The sequence below is a fragment of the Diceros bicornis genome, chromosome 13, assembly GCF_020826845.1.
Source record: "Diceros bicornis minor isolate mBicDic1 chromosome 13, mDicBic1.mat.cur, whole genome shotgun sequence".
NCBI classification, from domain to species: Eukaryota; Metazoa; Chordata; class Mammalia; order Perissodactyla; family Rhinocerotidae; genus Diceros; species Diceros bicornis.
In genome coordinates, this window is record NC_080752.1 from 6,315,147 (window position 1) to 6,339,936 (window position 24,790).

At 49.8% G+C, this 24,790-nt stretch overlaps 3 protein-coding genes and 1 long non-coding RNA gene across 10 annotated transcripts in view; 2 read left to right on the top strand and 2 right to left on the bottom strand.

Annotated features, from left to right (window-relative positions):
• Nucleotides 1-98: 98 nt before the first annotated feature.
• On the bottom strand, nucleotides 99-15,157 carry ELOVL1 (ELOVL fatty acid elongase 1). 5 transcript variants are annotated; one of them, XM_058552152.1, is made up of 11 exons: nucleotides 15,057-15,157; nucleotides 14,778-14,816; nucleotides 9,934-9,997; nucleotides 7,880-8,004; nucleotides 2,247-2,306; nucleotides 1,882-2,072; nucleotides 1,624-1,704; nucleotides 1,432-1,488; nucleotides 1,245-1,350; nucleotides 1,019-1,155; nucleotides 99-834 (listed from the first exon to the last, which is right to left on the bottom strand). In XM_058552152.1, exons 4-11 carry the CDS (start codon nucleotides 7,887-7,889, stop codon nucleotides 613-615), a joined length of 864 nt encoding a protein of 287 aa, XP_058408135.1. In that variant the 5' UTR covers nucleotides 7,890-8,004; nucleotides 9,934-9,997; nucleotides 14,778-14,816; nucleotides 15,057-15,157; the 3' UTR covers nucleotides 99-612. The 5 variants fall into 5 exon arrangements, with proteins under 5 accessions (XP_058408135.1, XP_058408136.1, XP_058408133.1 ...); XM_058552153.1 differs by lacking the exons at nucleotides 7,880-8,004; nucleotides 9,934-9,997; nucleotides 14,778-14,816; nucleotides 15,057-15,157 and adding an exon at nucleotides 5,096-5,268; XM_058552150.1 differs by lacking the exons at nucleotides 7,880-8,004; nucleotides 9,934-9,997; nucleotides 14,778-14,816; nucleotides 15,057-15,157 and adding an exon at nucleotides 4,084-4,573.
• LOC131412527 (uncharacterized) lies at nucleotides 3,313-19,619 on the top strand. Of its 2 annotated transcripts, none has more exons than XR_009221804.1 (3): nucleotides 3,313-3,393; nucleotides 18,700-18,882; nucleotides 19,520-19,619. It is a non-coding gene; the product is annotated as an uncharacterized LOC131412527 (long non-coding RNA). The 2 variants fall into 2 exon arrangements; XR_009221805.1 differs by lacking the exon at nucleotides 3,313-3,393 and adding an exon at nucleotides 8,357-11,620.
• On the bottom strand, nucleotides 16,043-23,744 carry MED8 (mediator complex subunit 8). Of its 2 annotated transcripts, XM_058552156.1 has the most exons (8): nucleotides 23,685-23,744; nucleotides 22,175-22,293; nucleotides 21,345-21,489; nucleotides 20,676-20,816; nucleotides 20,402-20,483; nucleotides 19,552-19,800; nucleotides 18,535-18,595; nucleotides 16,043-16,227 (listed from the first exon to the last, which is right to left on the bottom strand). In XM_058552156.1, the coding sequence occupies exons 1-8, from the start codon at nucleotides 23,688-23,690 to the stop codon at nucleotides 16,143-16,145; spliced, it is 888 nt and encodes a 295-aa protein (XP_058408139.1). In that variant the 5' UTR covers nucleotides 23,691-23,744; the 3' UTR covers nucleotides 16,043-16,142. The 2 variants fall into 2 exon arrangements, with proteins under 2 accessions (XP_058408139.1, XP_058408140.1); XM_058552157.1 differs by lacking the exon at nucleotides 16,043-16,227 and having other exon boundaries at nucleotides 18,210-18,595; nucleotides 23,685-23,742.
• The window catches only part of SZT2 (SZT2 subunit of KICSTOR complex), a 56,543-nt gene continuing 51,475 nt past the window's right edge, over nucleotides 19,723-24,790 (top strand). The window contains exons 1-2 of the mRNA XM_058552159.1: nucleotides 19,723-19,812; nucleotides 23,621-23,922. Of these exons, the coding sequence (XP_058408142.1) occupies nucleotides 23,896-23,922 (27 nt within the window). The 5' untranslated portion in view covers nucleotides 19,723-19,812; nucleotides 23,621-23,895. The remainder of the gene's footprint in view (nucleotides 19,813-23,620; nucleotides 23,923-24,790) is intronic.

The window sequence follows — 24,790 nt, forward strand, 5'->3', positions numbered from 1 at the left end:
TCCTGTGGGAGCCTCAATCACCCCTCCCATTTGTAGACAGGGCTAGCAGGCCTTGTACCCCACCTCCTCCATTCACACACGAACACACAGAGCCGTGGTGTTTTCCTGTCACTTTTAATGAAGACATAAGTGAGTGAGCAGCCTCCACAGGCTGTATTCCCCAGGCCCCTCACCCACCCTGACCTTTGGCCAAGAAGCTTCTGCTTCAGTGTGGGTGGAGAAGGAGGGAGCCTGAGTCCACAGTGACAGATTATTGCTGACCTCTTTAGTGTGAGGAAAAAGGCCACAAGACCCTGGTCGGGGCCAGCCCTGAGTGCTCCTCTCCCAAGTTTAAGGCAGGGAGGGGGAAGTAAGTGTCCAGCCCTTTTGGCCCCCAGCTCTGGAATGGCAGAGGGCAATGAGGCCACGTCCCTGGGGCTGGCCGGGAGGAGTGGGTGAGGAACGGAAGCAGTGGTCCCTGTGTACCAGCTGTGGGGAGGGGAGGGCCTGTCCCCTGCTCAGTCCTGACCACATAAGCCCTGGTCACAGGTGTAGGTGGGGAGGACACTGACGGATGCTGCCCAAGGTGCAGTCCTGAGGCACTTAGGTGGGCGCCTAGCTAGGCCGTGTTGCTCAGTTGGCCTTGACCTTGGCGGTACCTGGAACTCCATTTTGCTGAAGTGCACGTGGCAGCCGCTTGCCTTTGGTGTAAGAGTGATACCAGAAATTGGAGAATAGCACGAAGAAGATGGTGCCATACATCCAGATGAGGTGGATGATGACTGGGTACTGGTAGTTACAGCTGGGCATGAAGTAGTACTGGGAGATGTGCAGTGAGACCAGGACAAACTGGATCTAGGATAGAGAAAGGCAAGGGTCAGAGGGAACAGTGAGAGGACTGGATGGGGAGAGGATGTAGAGAAAGAGACTGACGTTGAGTGGGGAGGGATGGGGTCAAAGGTGAGGTAGGCTGACTAAAGCTAGGATCCAGACTAAGAACGTTGGGGGAATTGTTATAGGCCAGGCCCAGGCTCCTCACCAGCTGGATGGCTGTCATATGTTTCTTCCACCAAAGGTAGGGCTGAGCCACAGGGCCGATGGCAGACAATCCATAGTACAGGTACATGATGACATGCACAGAGGAGTTTATCATGGCGTGGAAAGAGCCCATTCCTCCTGTGAGTGGACAATGAACAAGGTCAGGAGAGTTGAGCCTCTGGTCCCCAGTGCCTGCCCCTCTTTCCCCAGTGGCCTTCACCACTCACCTGGGGCAATTTTGACCCCCCACCACCAGCTCCAGGGAAGCACCGAGTGGTGGAAGACATGTAGGAAGGTCACCTGTCCATCTTTTTTCCGGAGAATAAAGATCACCTGAGAGAAGAGGTGGGGGAAGGGGGTTCAGAGCCAGGGTCTCTCCTTTCTCCCCACAAGTTCTCACATATAACTACTCACCGTGTCCATCAGCTCAATGAACTTGGAGAAGAGGAAGAGCCAGGCCACCCGAACCATCTGCAAGAAGCCGGGGCAGCCTTAGGAACCACACACTACTCCAAGAGCCTCCCTAAACTGGCTCATGAGCACAGGTCACACCCAAACTGCTCCTATCCCCAGGTTGCTTATGACCCAGCCCCCGTGCCTACTTACCCTCAGTGCCTCTGGGTTGTTGGAATAGTCTACAGGGTCACAGCGCCAGGTGTAGGTACTCAGCCAGCCAGACATCAGGAACTAGGAAGGCGTGTGGATTAGACCACCAGAGTACCCTCCCTCCCCCCAATCCCTCCCGTTTTCTAGCTGAAGACATGGATCTGAGCCACTCTGTAAAGGAGATGCCATGCTCTGGCCCTAAGGCCCTCCTCTTATCCTGCTGGCAAGAATGAAAGCCTAGGCATGCCAGGGGCACACCTCATAGACGATGTAGAGGGAGAGGGCCACCAGTGAGAAGTTGTAGACAACCATGAAGCTGCGGAGCTGGAAGGGCTTCCGATTGGCCATGATTCGAGGTCCAAGTGAGAGAACGAAGTACACGTAGGTCAGGAGGATGGAGGTCATTAGCAGGGGAGACCCCATTAGAGGGTAATCCTGGATCCGGGGATCTGTGAATAAGGGTCAGAAAGGTCATAGGGTAAAAACGGTCCCCACCAGGTGTACAGATATGAGGTCAGGTCACAAAGGGTCAAGGGGTTCATACGGACCCTCTATTAGGAGACAGCCCCAGATCCAGGGATCTCAGGGCAGGAGGGAGGAAGAGCTGGTGGACAGCATCTTACCTGCACACTTCATCATCTCCTGGTACAAGGTCACAACAGCCTCCATCCTGGCTAGGGACTCTGGTGAAGTATGGAGGGTGGGTGTCAGACGGGGCCAACTGCACCTCCCCCATCCCACCCCTGAGCCACAGACAGGACACAGACCAGACAGACAACTCCTGATGCCTCATTGCAGAAAGGACAGAACAGTGAGAGGAAGGAATTGCTGGGGACTAGGGGTAGGAGGAGGCAGTTTGGCAGGGGCATCAGCTTTCCACGCATCCTGCTTGCCTGGGAAGGGCTCTTACGCCCTTCCTCTCCACACCTTACTTTCCTCTCCTCACTCTCTGCTCCTCTCCAGAGGATTCTACTTCCTGACCTCCCCTCCCCTCTTCCTCCACAAGAGAACGCTCAAGTTCTGGTCTCTTTCCGGAGAGTCTTACCTCTCACCAATAGGGAACTCATCCCCAGAATGAACTGCTTCTCTCTTCCTCGCCAAAGTCTCTCACCTCTCCAGCTCTGGGTCTTTCTTCTCTCCAGCGATCCTCCCCTTCAACCTCTGCCGTCCCCTTTCAAGATGCTCATCTCACCTCCCAGTCCCTTCTATCCCCAGAATGAACTGCTTCTCTCTTCCTCGCCAAAGTCTCTCACCTCTCCAGCTCTGGGTCTTTCTTCTCTCCAGGGATCCTCCCCTTCAACCTCTGCCGTCCCCTTTCAGATGCTCATCTCACCTCCCAGTCCCTTCTATCTCTTCCAGGACTCTCATCTTCCCAGCGTCCCTCTTCTCCCCTGCAGGGACTCTCACCTCCTGGTTCCTCCTGTCTCTTCCTCCTCTCCCCTGCTGGGACACTCCCTAGGGCTCTCCCCTGCCCTCCCGGCCTCTCACCTCCAGCCTCTCTTAGCCTCTCCTGTCTCCTCTCGTCTCCAGAGCTCTCGCCTCGCCCTTCCTCTTGAGGAGCCTGGCTCTTTGAGACTCCTGCCCTGGCGGCTCCACCTGTCTGACTAGATCTGGCAGCAGCCCCGCCCTCTGCCCGCCCCTGCTGCACTGCGCATGGGGTGGAGGGTGGGTCTAGGCCACAGGTCAGTGCCTGGAGAAGCAGGACCCACCAGGATTGAGGAAGCCAAGGAAAGCCCAGGACTCACCACCCACCCACCCTGGACCAGCCAGGTGAGCTCAGTAAGGTTAGGGTTTGAGCCAGAAACCTCCCGGGGGCTCCAGCCCCAGGCCTAGCCTTGGCCCAAAGAGAACTGCTGAAAACACATACACAGCATGCTCTCCTAAACTAGCCATCAATTCTCAGTCTGTCCTACTTCAGAATGGGTATAATCACCCTTCTGAAGCTCCCAGGGAGGGGCAGGGAAGGCAGTGGCATGTGAGGCGGTGGGGGAGTGCGAGAGGTCTCAGGAATCTTCCCCTCCCTTAGGGAGGGGTCCTAATGAGCTAGGCCCTCTCCCCTTTAGAGCCTGAAGGAATGTCGGGGGAGGGCTCCCAGGGACACAAAGCCTTGGCCCAGACCAAGGAGAGCCTGGAACTCTGAGACAGTCCCAGGCGGACAAGGCATTCTCCAAGCAGCCAGGGCAGCAGATGCTCTGCAAGCTGCCTGCACTCTAGTCTGCCGGTTCCCTCTATCAGAGAACAACCTGTGCAGGTACTAAGCGAAGAACACACCTTCTGACTCAACCCCCGAGGCTGCACTCGCGCCCCTCACACACACTCCCTGGGCACACGTCTCACAGATGCTCCCCCGACCTCCACTGGCAACCCACAACTGCCCCACCATGGTCAGGCCCCAAGTCCTCCCAGACACACACACACCTGCCTCTGACATAGGTCCCCACACCCCAACGACAAACTCACCAATGGCTAGCACATAGATGTACACACAGAGCCCACAGACCTCCTGCTGGCAACAACTGCCCTCCTCTGACACACCACCCAAACAAGCCTCCATGGACTTTGACATGCATAGTTTCTAACGCTCAGACCTGCTCCTAACTACATTCACACCAGCAAACACACCCAAAACCCTCACACAGCCTCCTTTACAGGTCCTGCATCACCATGTGTAAAATCCTTATGCTCACACGCTCAGCTCCACACAGACTTACACATATGTGAGTCACAGATAAATGTGGTCACATACATAAACTCACACAGCCCACTTAGAGGTGAATGAACAGAAAATCACACACACCTGCTCCCTGTCATGCATACAGATCTCTCCACGGATGACAATCATCATTCATTCATTCACAACCAGATTTTTGTCGGCTGCCTATTCTGCAGGGGGGCCTACCCGGTGTAGGCATGTGCTCTAACACACGGTTCCTCCCTGACCCACGTGAGTTTGCCAGCTTGTTATCTCTCCAGCTCTCTCTCAACCACCACCCCCAAGTTCACCCTCCTCTCCCCCACACTCCACACACGCATGCACCCTGGAGGTCAGGAGTGGCTCAAGGCTTTTGGAAAGGACCTCTCCCCAAGCTTGAGGAGAATCTGGGTGTGTCCCCGGTAGGGAACTCAGTCCGGTCCTTTCTTCCTTTAAGATGGATGGAAGGGAAAAGGAGACAGGCAAAGGAAGGGGGAGGGGACGGGAGGAGGGAAGAGAAGGGCACCAAGGGGAGGAGGGGGTAAGAGGTAGAGAGGGGTTAAGACCAGGAGGTTGTGGAGGAAGGCCTAGGTTTAAGCAAATGGGGTCTAGCGCCGGGAGGGAGGCTGCTGGAGAGGGCCAGCCCCAGAGAGCTGGGACCTCCCACCCTCTCCCCAGGAACAGCCTCGCCCACAGCCTGGGCAGGGCAGGGCAGGGCCAGGCCAGGCAGGCAGGGGGCCCGGGCACGTGGAGAGCCCGCCATGGAAGGTCCAGACTCACCAGTGGGGGGCCAGGCAGGCAGTAGTGGAGGGCTCGGAGGGAGCAGGGCCAGAGACAAGTCCCCGGGGCCAGCCTGCCTGCCACTTCCTCATCTGCTGGGCCGACTTTCTGTCACCAGAGGAGGAGGGGGCGGTCCGGGTGGGGGGCGCCTGCTGATTGGGCAGCCGCTGAGGCAGGAGGGGCCGTCCAGCCCGGACTCAGCTCGGCTGGAGGGGCGGGAGCAGGGCGGGCCGCCAGATCACAGGGCAGGAAGCACGCCCAGTCTTGACTCCCCACCCCTTCCCTCGGCATCTCTCAGCCCGCCTCTGTCAGGTCGCTGCAGCCTGGCCGTGGCCCTGGCCCTGTCTGACATTCAGCCCCTGAATGGCCTCATTCTGGGCCCTCTGGTGCTTAATCCACCAACCAACACCACCAACACATCTTCTGTTTGTGGCAGGCCCACCCAGTTTAGGACCCTGGGAAAATCCAGGGCTCAGCCCTTCCTTCAAAGAGCTCCCTCTCAGGAGGGTGAGACCGGAGGGGTGGGCAAGAGGCAGTATGTGCGTGCTAAGGGCGGACTTGGGGTAGCACGGAGGTCTCAGGTGCAGGGAGCAGGGCATGGAAGCGCTCTCTACAAGCCTATAAACTGGGATGAGCCCTAGCATTAGGAGCTGCTGAGACGATTTCGTGGAATGGAGGTGGGAGAATACAAGTAGCCTGGGGCAGGAACACTGCATGAAGCACCAGGGTAAACTGGACTTCAAGGCAGGGAAAGGAAAAAAGAGGAAGTGAAGCTGGCTGTGGCTCAAAGGAGCAGGTCTTGAAGGCCAAATAGGGCAGTTTGATTTTATTCTGGAAGCAGAGGAGAAACAGTGAAGGTTTTTGAGAAGGCTACAATCAGGCTTGTATTATCAAATACTTATTGACAACCTACCATGTGTAAGCCTGTGTTAAGTGCTGGTGACACATCAGTGAAGAAGGCAGATGCTGCCCCTGCATGGGGTTTACTGTCCAGCTGAATCACTTCACTCTGGCAGCCAGTGTGATGAGGGTATTGGAGGGAGATTCAAATGAGAGATCACAGTCTGACCTAAGAAGGTTTGGAAACTGATGGGATTGGAAAGGCCGACACTGGAAATTTCCCTGAGGCAGTCGGACTCTCGATATGTACTTAGCTGTCTACCTGGCTTCCTGCACTCTCCCCTTCCCACTCCACACACTCACCAACTAAATGGAACTACTCGGGGTGAGGACAAAGTTTTAGGGAAATGAAATCTGTATCTCCAGCAGCTCCTGGAACAGTGCTTTGCATATAATGATCCAATAACTGCTTATAGGATTGGATGGGGTAAATGGGGACAGAATTAGGGTTCACAAGAGGTAGTCATTTGGGAGAAGTAATATGTTCATAAATGGTGGGATGTAGCTATGCGGAAGCTGAGTCTTAGCAGTAAGAGGTCAGCTGCCAAAGTGCAGCTAGATCCAGCCCATTAGTACCTGCCCTTGAAAGGAAATGGCAAAAGAACTCAACTATTCAAAAGGCTCCAGGGCCCGCCCCATGGCTTAGCGGTTAAGAGCGTGCGCTCTGCTGCTGGCGGCCCGGGTTCGGATCCCGGGCGCGCACCAACGCACTGCTTCTCCGGCCTCATGGCCGCGTCTCACATACAGCAACTAGAAGGCTGTGCAACTATGACATACAACTATCTACTGGGGCTTTGGGGGAATAAATAAATTAATTAAAAATTAAAAAAAAAAAAAAGGCTCCAACTTCTTAGCACTGTACACTAAGGCCTACCTGATCTGGCCCTCAGCCTCCCGTTCTACCTGTTCTATCCTCCTGGGCCACATCCTATGCTTTAACTGTTCCCCAAGGACTCAGCATCTTTCATACCCACACCCTTCCAAGCCTTGTCCCCTGGCTCAACACAAGGTACCAGCAGCTCTCCCAGGCAGTAAATCTCTCCCTCCCCTCGCTCCCACAGTCTTACTGCCATGCAATTATCTGTAACCCCCCTCATTATAAGTTCCTCTCAGCGGCAGCCATGTTTTAGTTGTCTGTCTCTAGCATCTGGCCCATTGTCTGGCTCATTTGACCCCCCATAATGTGTGTTGAGTGAATATTAGAGTGAAGGAGACAATGTGAGAAAGGGAAGAGAGGTCAAGGGACGCAGAGTCAAGTAGGGAGGACAGTAAGGATTCAAAAGCCTTTCTGCTTCACTTGGGGTGGCAGTATCCATTGAGGCAATAAATATTTATTGAAAGCCTAATGTGTTCCAGGTATACTTGAGCAACTTTGGGTCACACCTGACTCCAAAGGCCTGAGTTTACATCTTCTAGTTGATACCTGTGTGACCTTATGTAACCTCTATAAAATGGGAACAACAACAGTACCTATCTCATAAATTGTTGTGAAGACTAAAGGAGATAACCCACATAAAGTACTTAGCACTGTTTCTATCTCAACATTTCACAGACCAGGTGGGAAGCAATCCATATATCAAGAAGGTATATACTTGTATGTAGATTCATGAGCATTCATTTAACAAATATTTCCTAAATGCTTACTGTGTGCAAAGCACTGTTCTGAGAGCACTACCAGGGGTTTTGGATTAAGTGTACTTCCAGAGACGAACTAGAGCTGAACAAAGCAGACTATTATAGATGATGAAACAGTCCCAGAGTTCAGACACAGTAGAGATCAGGAACTTCAACTACATATTCACCTGGAACACACTGGCAAATGACCATAGCAAGTCCTCAACAAACGTTTACTGACTACAGGAATGATCATGCCCAAAGACTCACTTCGTTCCATTCTTGTCCCAGTCCTGGGGGAAAGCGTCTTCAAATGTCTGACATGGACCACCTAGCCCCAAGTCCCACCAAGTGGCATCTCCATGGCCCTGGGGTTCCTGCAAAATACTCATAGTCTAGAGGAGAAGACAGACATATAAATTAACAATTATAGTAGCATGTGATGAGTATTACCGTAGAGATAGAGGGTTATGAAAGCACTGACGGGGCACCTTTCCCCAGGGTGGGGGTTAGTTCTTGAAATAAGAACTAACACAGAATAAGAACACAGAAATAACACCCAAGCTGACCCTTAAAGGACACTTTCTAGAAGGCAGGGAAATGCATTCTAGGCAGAGGGAAGCATGTGTATAAAGGCATACAAGCAAGAAATGTGGGAACTCTAGGTAGTTTGGTGTGGCTCCAGCTCAGACAGCATATGGGTAAGCGAGAAACATAGGCAAGAGTCAGTTTATGAAGAGCCCTCTACGCCATGGTAAGAAGTTTGGATTTTATTCCATTTATCTTTTTCATCCCTGGCTGTAACACAAGAATCACCTGTGGAGCTTTTAAAATATCAGTGCCTAGCTCTCACCTCCAGATTGATTCTAATGGTTGTTTTTAATGGGAAGAGGCCTGAGCATGTTTCTGTGCTGTGTGGAAGGAGACAACGGGATTCAGCATACACATGGAGGGATTAGCCTTTGACATGGAGGATTAGCCTTAGGGAGAACACCTCACAGATTGAAATGTACAGAAAAGAAGGGTAAGTTTGTCAGTGGACTGGGAGGAAATGGGACCGTTTGGGACCTTAAGTGAAGCTAGGTGGAAGGCCTTGGAGGGAAGAGGGTTCAGTGAAGGCTACCTACACCTGGGGCAGGCTGATAAAGTGGAGAAACTGAAGGGGTCCAGGAACTCACAACCTTGATAAGGATGAAGGCCAGGTGTGGCCGGGAAAGACTACCCACTCCAACAGCCAAAATTCCCCCTCCTTCATGGAGCCTGCCTGACTAACGGGAAGTGAGGTGACAACTTCCCCTGGATCCCACCCTGCCTGACTCACTCCTCACTCAGTGCTCTCCAAGGGGCCCTTCTCCATCCCCTTTCCCCAGAAGATAAACCCCTGATTTACTTTCTCCAAAGGTTCACTCTGAAAACCACCATCTGTAGGTGGTGTCAGAGTTGTCATCCAACAACTCTATAGGTTGTCATCCAACAACTCTATTGCCACGATTATTTGAGGCTTTACATGTTTCAGCAGGCAAATTAAAGGGAAATGGGATCAAAGAAGCAGAAATGACAATGAGGAAAAAATGGGAAAAGGTATGCCTGTATGTGTGTGAGTGGGTGGGTGAGTGAGCAGGCAGAACAGCAGAGGGAACTGAGTATGGGAGACGTGGCGGAATCAGCTAAGGATGATAGAACTGAGGGTCCTGGCTGAGGAACAACAGAGTGGCAGGTAGAGATGGAAGCAGCCTCCTGGGGGCTGTGTCAAGCTTCTCCCTTCCCCATCCCGTAAAGGACAAAGGGTACTTTCTACACAGCACCCACACAGAGGAGTTGAGGGGAGGGATGAGTCCGTGAGGATAGCGGAGTGAGGATGAGGGTGAAGGGTTTGTCAGTTAATCATCTGGCATGTCCCTGGGCCTTAGCCAGGTAGCTAGTGTCCTCTGCCTAAGGCTGGGACCTTGGCTGAAGAAACTGGGGTGGGAAAAACATCCAGCTGGCAGAAGGGAGAGACGGCATGCAAACACTCACCATATCACCCAGAATTGGGGGGGTTTTCCTAGACCCCTGAGAGGTCAGGGACAGAGTCTGATCCGTCCATGGGCAGCCAATGCCAATACTATGGATATCATTCAGTGTTCGGTGAACTGAACCAAAGAAACTCAGGTAGGGGGAGAGGGTGTGATAGAACCTACAGGAAGAGCTCTGGAGAGGGAAAAGGGGAGGCTTTTGGTTAGAGGACAAATGAGGGGAGGTTGTCAAGATGGAGGAGAGTTATTAGCAAGATCTGGAAGATGTGTGAGAAGGGCCAAAAGGGGAAAAGAGGAAACTTAGCTTACTCTTCAATATTCTTTGTAGCAAGCCTGGGGCCAGTTGCTTTCCATACGCTCTTATGGTTCAGTCCTGTAAGGTAAGTACTATTATCACCACTTAACAGAGGAAAAGAATGCAATCAGCAAGGGTGAAGGATTTTCTCCAAGTCACACAGCAAGTAAGGTTGAAGCAACACAGGTGTTCCAGGCTGAGGAAAAAGTGTGGACAAAAGGATGGACGTAGGAAAGCAGAGGACGGGTGTAGGGAATTGCAAGTGATTCTGTTTGGTGAAAGGATACGGTGAATGACGTTCATATGCTAGAAGGTTAAAGAGTAGGTTGGCCCCAAGTCATGAACTGTTTTGAATGAAAGAATGAGGAGGTTTGTTTGTATTGGGGTGGCCCTGAAGATTTTTACAAAAGGGGTTGGTATGATACCCATTGTTCTTTATCACGAAAAACGTGGGACAGTGAGGCACATTATTAAGAGAAAAGCAGAGGCAGGGAGGCCAGCTCAGGGGCACAGGTGTGACACAGTGAAGGCCTGACCTAAAGCAACGGGAGTGAGAAGGAAGAAGAGGGGAGAGAGCAGAGAGGACCGAGAATTGACAGCAAGGTTGTCAGGCTGGCTAACTCGGTGGAGCAGGATGGAGGAAACAAATGCAGTTTGGGACATCCTGAGTTTGAGGTAAGATGGCACATTCCCCAGGCAATCTGAAACACAGTACTGTAAGTTTAGGAGAAAGGATGGGGCTCGAGGAAAAAATGGGAGGATTCTCTGTAGAGAGACGACACCACACAAAGTGGACTGTGGTAGCTCCAGTTTTAGTGTATTCAGACACTTTCCCATCCCCCTGCTTTCATTTCCATTAAGGAATTCCTGCCCTACTCCATTGGCCCATTAATCACGGTGTTCTCCCAACTTCCCCCAATCCAAGCTCCTAATGGCACAGAATCCAAGCAAGAACATCCAGAGTTCTTCCACAACACGGGCTATACTGCTGCAGAGTGGACAAATGCAGAGACAGAGCCCAGATAACACTGGAGCCCCCGAGCCCGCCTAGAGCCAGTCACCCTTCAATGCCGCATCCGCATTTGGGTCCCCCTTTTTTAATTTTGGTTAAGCTGGTTTAATTGTAATGTGTTGCAGTCAAAACAGTCTAATATACCATGTGATATAAAAGAGATTGTTCAGGAGAGAGAAGAGAAAGAATAGTAGTTAGCATTTGAGGGCTGACTATATGCCTGAAGGGCCTTGTATGCCATTCTAAGAAGCTTGGACTTTATCCTGTAGAATATTAAGAGCTACTTAAAGGTTTAAGTTTAATTTTAAATATGCTCAGTTGAAGGGACCCTTTTCAGGTCGGTGTTATAATCTCATTTTACAGAGGTGGAAACGGAGGTTCTTGGAAGTGAAGTAACTTGCCTAAGATCACTCAATGAATAAGTGTCCAGGTGAGGTATAATGTAAGAGTGGTCAAGTCTAAAGGGGAGGAGGTGGTAAAGGCTTTACAGGAGTAGGTGACACTGGAAGGATGATTTGTTCACTAGGTGAACAAGGGGGTTGGAGCAGGAAAAAGGGAGGGCCGAACATATGTAAGCCATGGAGGTGGAGACAGCGCCTGACCCCAGGTATTGGCTACAGCTGAGAGTACTGACGTTAGTGGCAAGAACGGTGGAGTTGCCATGACAAAACAAGGCCCAAGGACTGACGGTGAGTGTGAAGGGAAGGGAGGCAAGCATGGAGCTCTGGTTTGTGACACTCAGTGAATCACACACAGCTACCCACGAAGACCTGAGCCCAGACCTAGTGAGCATGGACAAAGGAGGAGAGAATGCATCACAACTGCACAGAGAGACCTGTGAGTGGTGAAGGCCCCCTTTAGGGACAGAATGGAGGCAGTCTGTGGAACTGAGTCTTTAGCTGGTTTGGACAGGGAAGAGATACAGTTTAGAAGGGATGAAAAAAACATTTCAGGTGAGGGAGCTCCTCATTTGGTCTCAAATCCAAATAATACAATTTAAGAGATCAAACTGGCCTTTAATGGAAGAGTATAGGTGACAACTAAGTGGGAGAAAGAAAATTCACAAAACTAGATTCGAAAATGACTTATCACATCAGGCAAGCCAATGTAAAAATGTTCCAGTGCCCACTTTGCACGAGGTGCTCAGGAGAGGTTGGTTAATCACTGATTAAGCAACAATTACTGATGGCAGAGTTCTAGACACTACCTTGAGCATAGCTAATGTTTACTGAGCTTCTCCTATTGTTAGGCACTATTTTAAGCACTTTGTAAGTAGTAACCTATGTAAATTTCAGAGCAACCCTATGAAATAGCCATTATTATTATCATATCCAGGAATAAGGAAACTGAGGCACAGAGAGGCAAATTAACTTGCTCAAGGCCACACAACTAGTAAGTGGCATGGCTCGGATTTGAACCCAGGCAGTCTGGCATCAGAACCTGCTCTTTTAACCAAAATGCCACAGTATACTATCTCTCCAAAGTCAACTAAATCATAATGATAATGACAATAGTAACAGCTACCATTTATAGTGTTTGTGATGGGCCAGATGCTATAGTATGCCAGACACACACCTTTCCTGCCAAAGATCACACAGGTCTCAGGTAGAAGAATTCAAACCCTGACAGTTCAGGGTGCTTGAACTTGAGAGACAATAAAGGGCAGGAGGAGATAGAGTAAGTTTGTACAAGGTACAGATGTGGAGCATAAAAGGGGGGTACAGATGTGGAGCATAAAAGGGGGTAATTGACCTGACCTGGTGGGAGTGGCACTGAATTGTGGACAGACCGGGTTTTCAGAAAGCTTCACAGAGAAGTGACTATTGAGCTGAATTTTGAAAGATGATTTGAGTATTCATCTGACAGAAGGACGGGGCAAAGTGTTCCGTGCAGAGGGAATAGTGGGAGTAAAGGAATGGAGGCCAAAGTCTGTCACATTTAGGAAACTTCAAGCAGTTTGTATGGCTTGGGAAGAGAATGGGTGGCAGGACAACATAGAAAATAAGTCAGGAGAAGTCAGGGGACTAGATTACACAGAATCTTACTTGCCTTTCCAGAAAATTTGAGCTATTTTTCAAACTTTTCCAATGAAGTAAATAACGGCAAAAAGAAAAGAAAAGAAATAAATATCCCCAGGGAATCTGGTGGCTTAGTCTGAAGCCCTTCAGACTAGTAGGAATTCTTTGAAGCTATTTTCTCTTAATAATGCAAGCACAATAATTTTGCATTCTATGTTTCAATTACTTACACACAAGTAAAATGGGCGTCCCAGGATGATTTTATCCCATGACTTTCAGTATGCCTGGCACATTGCCCCTGCCCCGGTTTGAGAAACATGGGGAGGGAACTATCAAAAGGATTTTTTTTTTTGCTGGGAAAGATTCGCCCTGAGCTGACATCTGTTGCCAATCTTCCTCTTTCTCTCTTTTTTCGCTCCTCATAGCCCCAGTACATAGTTGTACACTCTAGTTTTAAGTCCTTCTAGTTCTTCAGTGTGAGCCACTGCCATGGCATGGCTACTGACAGACGGGTGGTGTGGTTCCATGCCCGGGAACAACACTCAGGCCCCCGAAGCAGAGTATGCCAAACTGTAACCATTAGGCCATCAGGGCTGGCTCTATCAAAAGCATTTTAATCAAGAGAGTAATGTGATCACACCTGCAGTTTAGAACGATCCACCTGGCAGCTACAGGGAAGATGAGTCAGAGGGGGCAAGACTGAAGACTGGAGTCTGAACAATACTTTTAGGGTGAGAAGCCCAGGGCCTACACACAGGGCATTGGGGAGACAGAACTGACAGGATTTGGTTTCTCACTGTGTACAGGAGGCTGGGACACAGAGGCAGAAGAGTTCAGGATGGCTTCCACAGACCTGGCTTAGGTCAGACTCAGGAAACTAGAAAAGAAACAGGTTTTGCGGGAAGGATGATTAGATTTGGACGTTCAGAACCTGAGGTACCTGTGGACCATACAGGCAGGGATGCCCCATAGGCATCTGCAGCTTGGCAAAGAGGTCTGGGCTGAAAACAAAACTTATTTGAGTTATGTACCCAAAAGTGGTGGTCACAGAGACAGCAGGTAGAAGAAGAAGAAAAGAGGGCTAAGGACAGAGTCTTGGGGAATAACAACATCCAAGAAGCAAGCAGAGGGACAGAAGGCCAACAGCTGCAGAGAAGGAATGGTCCGGGAGGCAGGAGCCAAGCGGCAGCAAAGGAAGTGGTAAGAACCGTTCAACACTGTGGAGATCAAGGAAGATGAGGATTGCAAAAACTCCGGATTTAGCCATTAGGGCAACAGTGGTCTCTGATAGAGCAGTTCCAGAGAAATGGTAGAAGCAGATGCCCAACTGCGGGGCTGAAGAGTCAATGGGAGGTATGGAAAAAGGGACGGTGACTGTAAGCTCTTTATTTCAAGAGTGTGGCTGTAAGTCAGTGAGTGGGGATGTGGGGTCAAGAAGGATTAACATGGAAGTGACACTAAAAGAACACCAACCAGGGCCATGTAAAGGGTGCAGCCCAGAGAAATTAGTAAAAAGAACAAGGATGGTCTACACGTGGGGGTGTGGACAAGAAAAAATGAAGAATCAAAATGACCACAAACTAGGAAAATTAGGGTGAGAACAAGGGAAAGCAGTGGACTGGCAGAGGGAAAGTAGGAAGGGGACAGCCCAGGGCTCTTGGATTAGATTTAGAAGGGAGGGTTATCATCACATGGAGAAAGGACAACTTACTGCTCCTGCTGGAGAAGTCTCCCTGCTACATATATCTTGCCCAGGGGAGGAGAAGGATGCCTAAGAGTGGGAAGGAGACTGCTGACAGACAAAACATATATCTCTCTGGTAACTTACCACCTTTTTGATGAGTTTTCACAAGAGAACTAGGGAAACCTGGAAAACAATTTTAAGCAAGTGGTCTAAGGGATGCTGGTATGTTACGTTGCAGGTGACAGACGGAATTTTTGGAACAGTTTGTAGGGGTTTGAGGGATTTGGGGACTGATCTAGGAAAAATGTGGCCTATTTTAGATAACATAGTCATGCAATGAGGAAAATGAAAAAATGCCTGGTGACAAATAGGCTTGAGAATCATTGCCAGAGACTTGAAAGCTAGGAAGGATCACTGGATCACCTGGTGAGAAAACCGAAGCCCAGGGAAGTAGGTGTCTTGTCCATAACGCATTGGGGAAGCTGCCATGTCCAAATGGTAGGTGACATCTTGAGAGCATGCGAACTCAGCAAGAGACCATAATAGAGATCCCGGATCTGCCTCAGTGACACACAGGAGCTCAAGAACAGAGAGGGAAGTTAAAGAAAATAAGAGAGGAAGTCTGTCCTGTGGGAGAAAACACATGCTGAAGTGATAGGGTGCTACGACAGCCCTATCAGATAGGTTGGAGGGTTTGCCTTCTGTTCCAGTTAGAAAGTCCTGTCTGCAGGGTGGCAAATATTTTCCAAGTGTCAGCCCCTGTGTTTAGAGGCGGTCAGGCCTGAGCCACATCAAGCCTCCATAGGTTGGCACAGTGAACCCTCAGGACTGAACCAAAAAGGGAACACAGCCCCTGGCCCTACTCCTGGCCCACTGATAAACTTCAACAGGCTATCCCCCCAAATCTGGAACTGATGAAAGAAAATGTACATCCATTAGTAGTTTCTCTGGACAGTGATCAGGAGTTGACCCAGGGTGGGCGTTTGGAAGGATTCAGCCTCCGTCCTGCCTGGTGCTGGGATCAGCTCACACGGCTCTTGTGTCCACAGAGCACAGAGAATACATTGTCCATAAGGAGGATTATTCTCTACAAGAAGTTCAGACAAAGGGAGAGGTTGTTCCCAGCTGCCTGGGGGAGGTGAGAAGGGGGTGGGAAAAGGGACCAGCCTTGTACTAGGGCATTCCTGCAGCGTTCAGCTTCTTCCCTTTGACAGCAGGACAAGAGATGGGCAATACACCCCCTCCACCTCAGTCCAAATGCCAGGACCCATTATGGAGTTGGAAGGAGCACTTAGCTATAATCTATCTATCTTGACTGTTTCCCAAGGAAGTACGAGGTTAAGTGATGTCAGATAGCTAGGTAGGGCAGCAACAGACACCAGAATGGGAGGAGAATGGGGTGACTGGGAAAATGAGCAAAAGCGAGGTTCAACAAGGACCGAATCCCAGCCTCAGGGCTGAGCCGGAGACGGAAAGGTCCTAGGCAGTGGGCATCATGCTGACGTTGATTCAGTAAGCTTCCGCCTTCAGCAGGATGAATTCTGTGCTGCAGTAAGATCTTGAGGTTTCACCGCTGCTGCTGCTGCTTTCTCTACTGAGACATAAACCCGGGAGACAGTGACCTAATCTCATTCTCCAGGGGCCCCAAGAGTAGGAAAAAGCACAGTCCCCAGGTAAAACAGAGCAGTAAGAAACTGAGGAATACTACCACAGTGGAGCAAGAGAGCAATCTTCTGCAAATCCTAAATCTGAACTAGTAAGTAGGTCATGTCCTCTTCCTCAAAGGAAACTCCACATATATTCCCTCTTGAGGGAATGAGGGTGTTAGGGGTGGGAGATACTCTCCATTGAGGCATTTACTGGGTTGTATGGGCCCCAAAGTTGGCAACGCTACATAGGATTGTGTACTCCTGAGGACTGGAGGGTTGGAAATGAGAGCATGTGGTCCCAGAGTGAAGAACATAGAGATACAAGTGCCTCCAGAGTAAGGAGTGTTTGCCTAAGGGCACAAGATGTAGGGGAGGTCTTGCTTACGTTTCTGTTGGGGCGAGAGGACATTTCCACTCTGGGAGGACAAGGAATCCATTTCACATAGTATGGTGGGAACGAAGTCAGTATTAGCCTGGGACGACAACTGGAAGTGTCTTTCAATAGGAGGGAATCTTTTGGTGAAAGAAAGGACAGCAGTCACCAAAAGATGCTCCACACAGTTTGAACTCTATCCAATATGAAAGCTGGCTTTGACATTTCCAGTGGGAAGCGAAGAGATAAGAAGATAAACAACACTTGAGTGGGCTGAGAGCAGTAAGGCCGGACTGTTGAAGTGAGGGAAAGGTCTGGTATTGCCTCAGAGCTGATGACAAGACTCCCTGTGCTGTTGTGTGCTACGGTCAGTGAGCTTTGTGCATACTACTTATTGTCTTGATGGAACAGGAATGGATGTGACATCTGGGACCACTTTTCCAGTCCTTTGCTGCCACAGCCTGGCAGAATTCTGCCTGACACTGAACAAATGCTGAAGTACTAGTGTGTGTGACAGAAGAGAACAGAAAAAAGGCAGCTGGAAGGGATGAGCAGACCCTTCTCAAACCTCTCAGGACTTTTAGATCAAAGATAATCAAAGATAATAAAACTTTTTATGGAGAACAAATTAGAATTGCCTTGCAGCACCCTTGAAACTCTCTGATCCCTATACAGCTCTCACATAAATTGCTGCCAGATAACCCTGATACAGTGGCCATCAATTCAAATAACTTTATTCAAAGAAACCCTTTGGTCCACTTCTGCTGACTCAACCCCTGCCCTTGCCCACAAAGGAGCACTAAGAAAGGCAGCTTAGGCTGAAGACTCAAACTCGCTCTGCTCTTCAGCTTTATAAAAGTAGGCAAAGGTACTGGGGACTACCCCCTCCCACCATCAATCTGGATCTCATCTGAGCCACACAGGCTCAGTGGACTAGAGGAAAGCCATCTGGCTGGAGTCCAGGACACAGGCACTATTATAAGGACAACCAAACCTTGATGAAAGACAGTGTGAGGTGCAATTTCACCCTCCCTCCAAAATAAGAAAAATGAGTCCAGGGAAGAAGGGGCTTTTTCATGTGCTAAGAAGAACCCTTTCTCACACAGTCTTGTCCGGTAGAGCCACTTCCTGAGGAAGCCCCCAACTAGTGGGCCTTCGACATCTTCCTTCATGTGTATGGGGGTGGGTAAAGGAGAGGGGACTTTGTGACTGTTTTCCATGTTAAGAGCTGAACTGGCTTCTCAGAAGATGGAGAGTACAGCAGGCCCAAGCTTCACCAGGCTGCAAGTGGACAGTCCGTCCTATCCCAAAAGCCTTGTCACCTTCAGCATGGAGAGATAACCATACTGGAACCTGGGCAGGAGGGCCTGCAGAGACAGGGTGCCCTAAGAACATAGAGCCTGCCACCGTTTCTGGCAGCACAAAATAAGTGCAGGCATTCAAGCAGAGCTGAGCGGTCCATGATCTTGTGTCCACCAGCTCACCACTGACATGAGGCGGTATCAGATCAGGGTAAGTTCTAGACAGAGGACTGAAGAGGGCAGTAGGGAGAAGTGGCTGTAAAAACTATCATTTATTGAATACCCATTATTTCATATACTGTGCTAAGTGTTTTACATTCATTTTCTCATTTTAATCCTCACAACAACCCTATGAGGTAGGTATTATCACCATTTATAAACAAGAAAACAGGCTCAGAAAAATTAGGTCACTTGCCCAAGGTCACACAGCTAGGCAGCGATGGAGCTGGGACAGGTCTGCTGCTGAAAGCCCATGTTCTTTTTATTGTACCCCTCTAGGTCAGGGTTGGGCAAAAGGCAATTTCACTGCCCAACTCTGCAAAGAGCTTCTGGGAGTGGAGGTTGCTGGCCACACTCACCGCTGGTAGGGGTGCATTGAAGCCGACTTGATGTTGGTTTTTATTCCACTTGGCATTTTCCCTAAAAGGAACATGAAGAAAGACACCTGATGCATGGTAAGACTTTCATGATAACGCAGAAATTTGGTCTCAGGTTCCCTTCTGCCACCTTCTCTATCATTTCAGAACCTCTGTGGCATCTGACCCTGGATGGCAAGGATCTGAGGTGTGGTTCTTCATACACCTCTCCCTCAAGGTGTCTAGGAGGAAAGGGGTGACACAGGGGAATAGTGGGAGGTGTCAGAACACACCCCAGCAGTCTCCTGGAAAAGATAGCTAAACCTGTGTGACCCCCATTTAATGTCAAAGGTAAAAGAGTACTATGTTCTCTCTTATTTTAATTGTCCCTTTACCTAGACAGCTTGGAAGAAAATATCTCTTCTAGCTGCTTGCATCTGAACTCCTCCAGACTGTTCGCATAATTACTAAAACTGAGCAGGAGAGACAGGATCAGAGAAAAGAATACAAGTCGCGCTGGGAAACTTGCCTGCTTGTCAATTCCCAATGTACCTACCAAATGGTCTTTTTTTTGTGTGTGTGTGAGGAAGATCAGCCCTGAGCTAACATCCATGCCAATCCTCCTCTTTTTTTGCTGAGGAAGACTGGCCCTGAGCTAACATCCGTGCCCATCTTCCTCCACCAAATGGTCTTAATTCAAGTCTGACCATTGGTTTCTCTAAGAAAAGACACTGACAACATACCTAATATCCAGAGTAAATGGGACAGAAGGGTAGTTGAGACAGAAGTCTGAGATGGGGGTGGAAGGCAAGAGCAGTCTCTGCTACTCAAAGTTATTCCTTGTTCTCTGGTGCCTGTTACAGAGTCTCAAATGAGATTTTTACTCCTAAAAATTGTTTTCTGGGTCACAGTCCAAAGGAGAAAATCTCTAGCTCTGGGGAGAATGGAGGCCCAGATACTCCAGCTTATTCCCCCTTCCTTGCTCAAGGTGTGCCACCACGTCAATCCCTGCCACCTTACCTGGTTGACCTGCTTGGGCCATTTGCACCCCACTGAGCATTGGCTGCTGCTGGCTTGGAGCTCCTGTCATCTGCACCTGCTGTAAGCCTGAGGCTCCTGCAAGGACTGTCCCAGCTCCTGGCTGACCTGGTTGGCTAGGACCACTGCTGCCTGACGGTCTCCAATTAGACAGCCCCTTCCCAAAGGCAACAGCTGCCACCAAGGCATTAGTGTCTGCAGGGTTAAAGGTCTGCTTGTTCGGCCGGAGACCTGAAGAAAAAGGTAAGTGGGGACCCTGACCCTCTGGCCCTGGAACCAAGCAGCAGGAAGACCAGAATGAGTACCAGGGCTTGGAGTTCTGATTTCAGCAGCATCCAGACTCCTTGGCAGCACAGAGGAAGAGCCAGAGGACCCTCACAACTATCTCAGAATTCTACCTTCTTTTTTTTTTAAGGAAGATTGGCCCTGAGCTAACATCTGTTGCCAATCTTCCTCTTTTTTTTCCCTCCCCAAAGCCCCAGTACGTAGTTGTATATCCTAGTTGTAGGTCCTTCTAGTTCTTCTATGTGGGACGATGCCTCAGCAAGGCTTGATGAGCAGTGAGTATGTCCACGCCCAGGATCCGAACTGGCGAACCCCTGGCCACTGGAGTAGAATGCGCGAAATTAACCACTACGCCACAGGGCCTGCCCCCTCCCTTCTCATTTTGCTCATTTTCTCCACCTGCTCCAGGGCTGTCCTTAAATACAAAAGGCTAACAGAATGGAGGCATACTCTTATGTCCTTGCTTCACTACTAACAAAACCACCACTCCTGTTCCAAGGAGCTTATCCTTCTTTCTTTCTCCATTTTGCCGCCAATCCCTGCATACCTCCACTCTCTGATTCTCGTTCCTCTTTGCTGATTTTCTCCAGAAGGTTTGAGCACATTTTATTCAAGCTCTGGATCTGCTTCTGTAACACATAAATTTGTGCAGAGATTAGGGCAAACAAAAAATGATCACGGGGAAGTTTATTCCTTGTGCTCTTCCAGGGGCAACTTAGGTATAACCAACTGTGCATCCCTACCAGACAGGAATGGTAATGCCTAGCTTCTCATGATGGGACTTGCGGGTAGGGGGCAGCAGGGCAGTGACTCAGTCCAACCTGAGCTGCATCAGCACCGATGCGGGCAGCATCTGTTGTCAGTTGCTTCTCTTGCTCTTCAACCTCAGGGTCAGGCTTGGTTCTCAGGTGGTCAGGAACCACCTCATGGCTGAAGACAGGCACTCGTCCTTCAGTCTGCCGCTGTAACACACAGATTTTATTGATCCTACTATGCACTCCAAGAAGATTCAATCTGGCCTGCTATATAGTTTCTTCCACAGGCAAACACTGCATTTTCAGGGAAAACACAACCTGAGACTTATAATATCTAGCTTCCTAGGACACTATTCTCCTCACTCCATCCTTTATTTCTGTCTCCTCACACCTCTGTCTCTACCAGACCTGGGGGCAAACTCTCTCTACCACATTTTAATCTAAGAGTGAAATAGACAAAGTCACAAAGGAACATACTTTTTGCTAGAGATAGGGGTTGGAGGAGAAAGGTCTTTGCCTTGGTGACACAGGCCTCAGGTTAATTCACCACTATTTGGGAGTGGCTCCCCCAACTCCAGAAGGACAAAAAGCAAGGCCTCCAAAATGCAGCCCTTGCTTCTTATTGTCACACACTACTCCACATTCAGAACTTCTAGAATAACCAACCAACAACTGTGCTCTGAGTCCTCATCTAAGAACTTAATTCCCCAAGTTGTACCCTTCTCCTCCTCTTACCATGAGATCTTCATCTCGGTCTGGGGACAACACCAGAGGGATGATGACCTGGTTACGGAAGAGTGGTGTCTTTTCATGCTTCAAGACCTTGTTCAGAGTGTTCAACTGTCCAGAGAGCAAGGCAAAGCTGTCCAGGACAGAGGGCCTGGTGGTGGTAAGAGGGTGTCAGAATGTTCCCAGTAAAGCAGCCTAAAAGGGGTCCTTCAGACTAGGAATACCCAGACTCACCCCAAAAAGATTCATAGCCCTGTGGCTGGGCTGGGCAGGAACCAGACTGGCTCACAGGGATTACGTGGTTAGGAAAGAGGGACACACTTCAGTTTCTGACATAGATGGAGAAAAAAGGCAGGTCATTATTTGAATGGGGTGAGGAACAGTGGCAAAATAGGAACCATGGCTACACTGTTATCACTAAAAATTCAGAAACTGGGTAAAAGCCTCCTTTCTAGCCTGGAAATAGGATCCACACTCTCCGAGTAGGTGGACCTAAAAGACTCAGCACCATCTATGCCAAGAAATCCAATACGAATACTGTATTCCTACTATAGTGGGAGGATACACTGAGGGAGGACCTCCTCCTAGAAAAGTCAAAGGGTGAGAATCAAAAGCTAGAAAGAACCTGGGTTGGCAAACTGGGCACCTCTCTACTTCCTTGCAGTGGAGGCCCTAAGCCAAACTCCACTTGTTATATGTTGGGAAACCCAGTTCTTTCCAAACAAAAAAATAGTTGCTAACTGATAAATGGTTACATCACTGGAGATGTCCTATCCACCAAGAGTCCTGGCTCCCCACTCATGGAGCCCTCCCCAGCTTGCTCTGGCAACCCTTACCAGGTCAGCCGGTCATACTCGTTCTCCAACTTGTAAATGAAACCTCCCAGTGAGTTCTTCAGATCAGCCACTTGGCTCAGCAGTGCATCTAACGATGCTTCAAGCTGCTTCTCCTCCCTCTGCACCAATAGGAATAGGTTGGTTACCCAGACGGGTGTGAGTATGACACACACAGAGGAAGGCTGAAATGCCAGGATGACAGTGTGCAACACCAGTCAAGTAACACAGGATCTTGTTGGCATAGAAGAGACAGGTTTTTGTCTATCTTTGGTATTTGGGTTATAGACAGCATCAACCCTTAGACCTTTAAACCCATTCACATGACATCAATTCCTCCTGCCAACTGATTCCTTTCTTGCATCATCTCCTAATCCATGCCTGGTTTTTCTCTGTATTAGGTACTAGTGTCTCTCACTGAGAAATTTTCACGAGACCTAATGCCTTGGATTTATTATCTTTTGCATATCTCTGCAGCATATGTACTCCAGCTTCCTCTGTTCTAGAACTTGCCTTGTGAACCTGGCTGTTCTTGCCAATGACACAATCTCTGGGAAATCTGCCTACACATGAAGGTTTCTCTGAATACCGGCCTTGCACCACCACCTCCCCCCTCTTCATTTGCCCTCAGCATCTGATGTTTCAACCTCCTCCTTGCTGAATTAATCTGCACTCATTTTATCTCTGTGCCAATATTCCTGTGCCCCTCTCACAAGCTTTGTCAACCTATAGTCGTTTACTGACAGACTACCAGTGCAAGAAACTAAGACTGGTTTCTTGCACCACTACCAGCTGCAAGAAACTAAGTGACAAATGAAAGACAAAAAAATGCACATGGTCCTAAACACTAGACAAACAATTTTAAATGCTGGGGGGGGGTCTGCGACGCATTTCCTTCCCGTTTATGGTCTCCAGTTTTACTTCATTTCCTCATCCTTAACAACTATCAGGCACAGGTTGGGAAGAATGATGCAAAACCGTCTTGCAAACTCGCCAACGTGTAGAACAGGAGCCTTGATCCTTGGTTCCGCCCACGGCCTCAGATTATAATTACCTTAGCTTTCGGCCACCGCGGTCCCACAATTCTTTCACCCTTCGGGCTTCCCTCCAATTACAGATGCCCTGTTATGTCTGCATCCAACAGCGTCCATCCAACAGCCTAGGCCGGGGCCTGAGCCAGCCCATCAGTTCCCCGAGCCGTCTGCCTTGGATTGCATCTCAACCTTCCCAAATTACAACCTGATCCTTTCCCACACTGCAGCAAGTCAGTACTGCCTCCTCCCTCCCAACCTCGCCGCATCTCTGTCTCCTGTCAGCCGGGCTCCACCCCATCTCTCATCCGCGTCTCTCCCTCTCCAGTCGGCGTCGCCCCGCATCCCGCGTTCCCTCATCCATCAGCTGCGGGCTCTGCTCCCTCCTCTCAGCCCCAACTCCTCACTCTCTCCTCAGCCAGCCCACTCTCGGTCCGGTTATCCGAAGCCAGATAGCGGTCAAGAGCCCCCACCAGGCTCACCTGCATTGCGGCGGCAGTGGCGGCGGCGGCGACTTCCTCTTCCGGTTTCCAAGTCAGCCAGCCACTCGGAGAGGGCGTCGTCCACCAATCAGAAAACTCAGAAGTCGGCCCTCGCACTCATTTCTGGTTCCGGTCGGGAGCGCGGTAGCCGGGTCAGGGGTCACGAGTGGAACGTCTTTTCTGGCCCCGGCCGGCGCGGGAGGGCTGTGCGATGGCCTCGGAGCGCCCGGAGCCGGAGGTGAGAGGCGGGCGGGCGCAGCGCTGGGCCCCGAGATCCGAGGGGGAGGATCAGGCGGCCAGCGCGGCCCTGACCTCCTCTGGGTCTGGGTGAGGCCGGGCCGCGTAGCCGGGCCCTGGACCGGCCCAGCCCCGAAGGCCGGACCGTTGAACCTCCTCCCCGCAGTCCGCACTGTCCTCAGGGGCTAGAGAAACTTCGTCGCTTTGTTTTGTTTACTGAAATTTTATCCACGTCGCTGATTTGAGGGCTCTCGGATTCTTTGACCTGATAATGGTATTAACAAAACCTGTGTTTTGACTTTCTGTTGCAGTTTCAGTGGGCAGCACGGCATTAGACTGACTTTGCCGTTTTCTGCATTTCTTCACACTGGAATTCCATAAATAGCATGAATTAATTTAGTTCTAGCGCTCATGCTTTTGGAAAGCAGCTTTGGTGTCGTGAAAAGACGTTTGACTGGGAGTGAAACCTTGATCCAGTATTGGTGCTGCCGTTTAGCAATCTGTGCGACTTCGGGCAAGTCTTGACTTCCCCGATCCTGTTCCCTTCTTCGTAAAATACCTACGTTATGGTGTGTTGTGAGGATCACATGTATTAAACCAGAAAATGCATAGGAGGTATCTGTAAAGCGCTAAGGACCATGCAAGGAGCTTTGTATACTACATTGTGTTATTCAAACTTGTGCAAGGAAGGTGGCAATATCCACTCTCATTTACAGATAAAACTGAAAAGTGAGAGAGGTTAAGTACCTTACCCAAGTGCTACTCAGTTGGAGAGTAGCCGAGTTTTGGAGTTAGAAGATCCGAGCATAACATCTTAGATTTGGAAAGAATGACTCACTAGGAAAGGTGCCCAGTATTATAAAAGAATG

What these genes read in the sequence shown, in the direction of transcription:
- MED8 (XM_058552156.1), bottom strand. An exon ending in GAGTATGACCGGCTGACCTG is followed by an intron (nt 21,490 to 22,174) that starts GTAAGGGTTGCC and finishes TACCACCACCAG; the next exon opens with GCCCTCTGTCCTGGACAGCT. An exon ending in GGCCCAAGCAGGTCAACCAG is followed by an intron (nt 18,596 to 19,551) that starts GTAAGGTGGCAG and finishes TGTTCCTTTTAG; the next exon opens with GGAAAATGCCAAGTGGAATA.
- ELOVL1 (XM_058552150.1), bottom strand. Translation starts at nt 4,189, where the DNA reads ATGTCAAAGTCCATGGAGGCTTGTTTGGGTGGTGTGTCAGAGGAGGGC. An exon ending in ACAACCCAGAGGCACTGAGG is followed by an intron (nt 1,489 to 1,623) that starts GTAAGTAGGCAC and finishes GGCTTCTTGCAG; the next exon opens with ATGGTTCGGGTGGCCTGGCT. An exon ending in ATATGACAGCCATCCAGCTG is followed by an intron (nt 835 to 1,018) that starts GTGAGGAGCCTG and finishes TCTCTATCCTAG; the next exon opens with ATCCAGTTTGTCCTGGTCTC.